Source organism: Fulmarus glacialis, unplaced genomic scaffold (genome assembly GCF_000690835.1).
Source record: "Fulmarus glacialis isolate BGI_N327 unplaced genomic scaffold, ASM69083v1 scaffold34874, whole genome shotgun sequence".
NCBI lineage: Eukaryota > Metazoa > Chordata > Aves > Procellariiformes > Procellariidae > Fulmarus > Fulmarus glacialis.
The window spans coordinates 4,131-6,938 of NW_009210491.1; the positions used below are offsets into that span (position 1 = coordinate 4,131).

General features: G+C 58.2%; 1 protein-coding gene across 1 annotated transcript; it reads left to right on the forward strand.

The window, feature by feature from the left end:
* The first annotated feature begins 231 nt into the window (after positions 1 to 231).
* Positions 232 to 2,331, forward strand: DBNDD2 (dysbindin (dystrobrevin binding protein 1) domain containing 2). Its single transcript, XM_009577189.1, has 3 exons — positions 232 to 381; positions 845 to 988; positions 1,752 to 2,331. The coding sequence occupies exons 1-3, from the start codon at positions 267 to 269 to the stop codon at positions 1,958 to 1,960; spliced, it is 468 nt and encodes a 155-aa protein (XP_009575484.1). The 5' UTR covers positions 232 to 266; the 3' UTR covers positions 1,961 to 2,331.
* Positions 2,332 to 2,808: the final 477 nt, after the last annotated feature.

Here is a 2,808-nt window from a genome sequence, read left to right on the forward strand (position 1 = left end):
ATAGCATATGAGCTCCCCACTCCTGGCTGCCATGCATCTCGGAAGCAAGATCTGAGTCTCCAGCACAGCAAGTGCTGATGATGCTGCCATTACGGTGTGTAACATCTATTCACGATGACTAAATCAATGCGCGCTGGTAAAGCACGGCCATACCGCCTGAGCTGGGACAGGCAGAAGGGCTCGGACAGCCCTGCCTGGTCCAACCCTCCTCACCTTTCTCCCCAGCCGACATGGAGCAGGCGCAGCGGAGCCTGGATGCAGAGCAGATGCAGCAGCAGCAGCTGAAACTACGGGACCGGCAGAAGTTCTTTGAGGAGGTTTTCCAGCATGACGTGGATTTCTTCTTCCCTATGTCTCACCTGCAGATAGAGCATCGGAGACGTAAGCACTGCAGGCACTGGCACGGGGCTGGAAGTGTTTCAGGGCACAATGACACGGGCATTAGAGATCAGTGGGACATCCCCAGTCTAGAGGCAGCTGGGGACACGCATGTCCTGCACTGAGACAGGACCACACACGCTGCGTGTGGGTGTGCTGTGGATTACTCACACCACTTAACTGAAGTCACTGCACATGGGTACCCAGGCTGGCGCCCTGCATAGCCACTGGCTTCAGACAGGCTCCTCCAGACAGCAGTTTGGAGCAGGAACAAGGACTGCAGTGAGGCAGCAGGGGCTTCCAGAGGGATGTTTTGAGGAAATGTGATTTTCCTCGGGGACTCTTACCAGCAAGTGGAATTCAGTTCCCCACAGCAAGGCTGTTCTTGCTCGGGGGTTCTGCCTGCACAGGGCTCACGGTGCCCTTTGCCTGGCACTCACCTTTCTGCTGGCCTCTGTCTCTGCAGCCCCCTTAGGCAGCATTTCCTCCATGGAGGTGAACGTGGACATGCTGGAGCAGATGGACATGATGGACCTGTCAGACCAGGACACCGTGGATGTGTTTCTGGGCTGTGGGACAGAGGAGAGCAGTGTTGCTGGACCCCTGCCAGGTATGTGCAGTCCAAGCCTTTTGCGGGCCAGGCTGGGAGCCCTTCCTGCCCCCAGAGCCCACACTGCCTTGTTCCTCAGCCCTGGCCACCTGCGTGCAGATCCACACACACCCATACAAAGACAGACACTTGGTGCTGGGATCTGTGAGGTTGGAGGGACCATGCCAGTATCCACTTCCACAGCCCAGAGGTACAGACCCTTGTATATATGCACTGCAGAAGACAAGAGAGCCCAGGCACTTTCCAGAGTCTGTGGGGCAAATTCTCTTGTCCTCAAGACCCCCTGGAGCAGCCAGTGTCTTGTCACGATTTCCCAGGTCCCCACCACGCTGCAGAACTCACTGCGCTGAGCGGGAAGGCTGCAGGACCCCTCCACCTCCCAGCCAGACCCCAGGGAGCTGGGCTCGGGTCCTGCAGGGAAAGCCCAGGGTGCCAGCACCTTCCTCCCCACGCACGCACACTGCGGTGATTCACCGAGGCCAAGCCAAACGTCTCCTTGCCTGCTGTAGCCAACGGCCTCACACAGCGTGGCTCCAAGCCATGTTTCACGCGAGACAGAAGAGGCTCCACTGCCAAAAACGGGGAAGGAATGTGTGGCATTGCCCAGAGCCAAGCCAGGGGTATGAGGTGGGGAGCAGCCGGGAGCGGTTGGAGAAGTGCAGCCTGCCAAAGAATAAGTGTTGGGGGGGCTCTCCATGAAGCTTAGGGAGGAAGAAACCTCCAGAAGCCTTTTTCTTCCTTCTCTTACCACTCTGTCCTCCAGGGGCAGATGCCGACCAGTGCCCAGAGGAAATCACCCTGCAAGTGCCCAACGCAGCCGAGAGCAAGTCACGCATTTCCTCCACGTCCTCTGTCTCCACGGATCTGAACAGCCTGGACACCAGCGAGGAGGGGGCCGAGACCCCCGTGGTGCAGTCGGACGAGGAGGACCTGCAGGAGGACAGTCCCAAAGAGCAGGAGGCAAGAAGCTAGCAGCCAGCTCTGTCCTGTTCCCAGCCTCCTCCATACGGACCTGCCAGCCCGGAGGAAGGAAAGCTGCTGGCGCTCAGTAAACCCCATCCTGGACTGCTGTCCTGCAGGAGGGGAGAGATGGTTTTCCCCTCCTCTCCCTCTACAGGTTCTCCTGGCAGCCAAGGGAGAAGGAAAGGGGTATTGTAGGTTCCCAAAATTAACTCTTCAGGCTTTGCTGCTAACACTCCCTGCTTCACTCCCCCGAAATGCTCAGCATCCCACAGCCCCACCATTCCCAGAAAGCCATCCCAGCTCCCCCCATCCTACTGACAAGGGTCCTGTCCAGACAAGCATTTAACGATGGCATACAGAGAAATAACACTCCGATCTAAACAAGCAGCTGGTGTGTGTGTTATTGGGAGAAAACAGCACTGGGGATGAGGGTTAGGTGGGGATTGTAGGAGGGAGAGCTGTGTAAAGCCAGTGTGCTAAGGGTGCAACGCAGAAGCAAATGAAGCCTTCTGTTGCACAGCCCAGCTCCAGCACAGGGACGGTTCCTGCGCCCAGGGTGGGAGCTGACCGTACGGACCTCAGCAGAGAAGGGCGGTTGTTAGCGGAGCAGATCATCACACCAACAGCTCGGGTGCTGCCTCCGCGCGGGTGCGGCCGCCAGGAGGGAAAGACCCAGCAGCTGCAGTGTGGACACAGCTGATCACAGCAGGGCTGCTGGTGACCTGTAACTCCCCGCCATGAGTACACTGGGGGATTTCCCATGCAAATGGGCTGAGTGGAGAACATTAGCACATGCAGCACCAGCAGCCGCTGCTCCCCCAGCACAGGATGATGGCAGCAGCCCTGGCTTGAAGGCT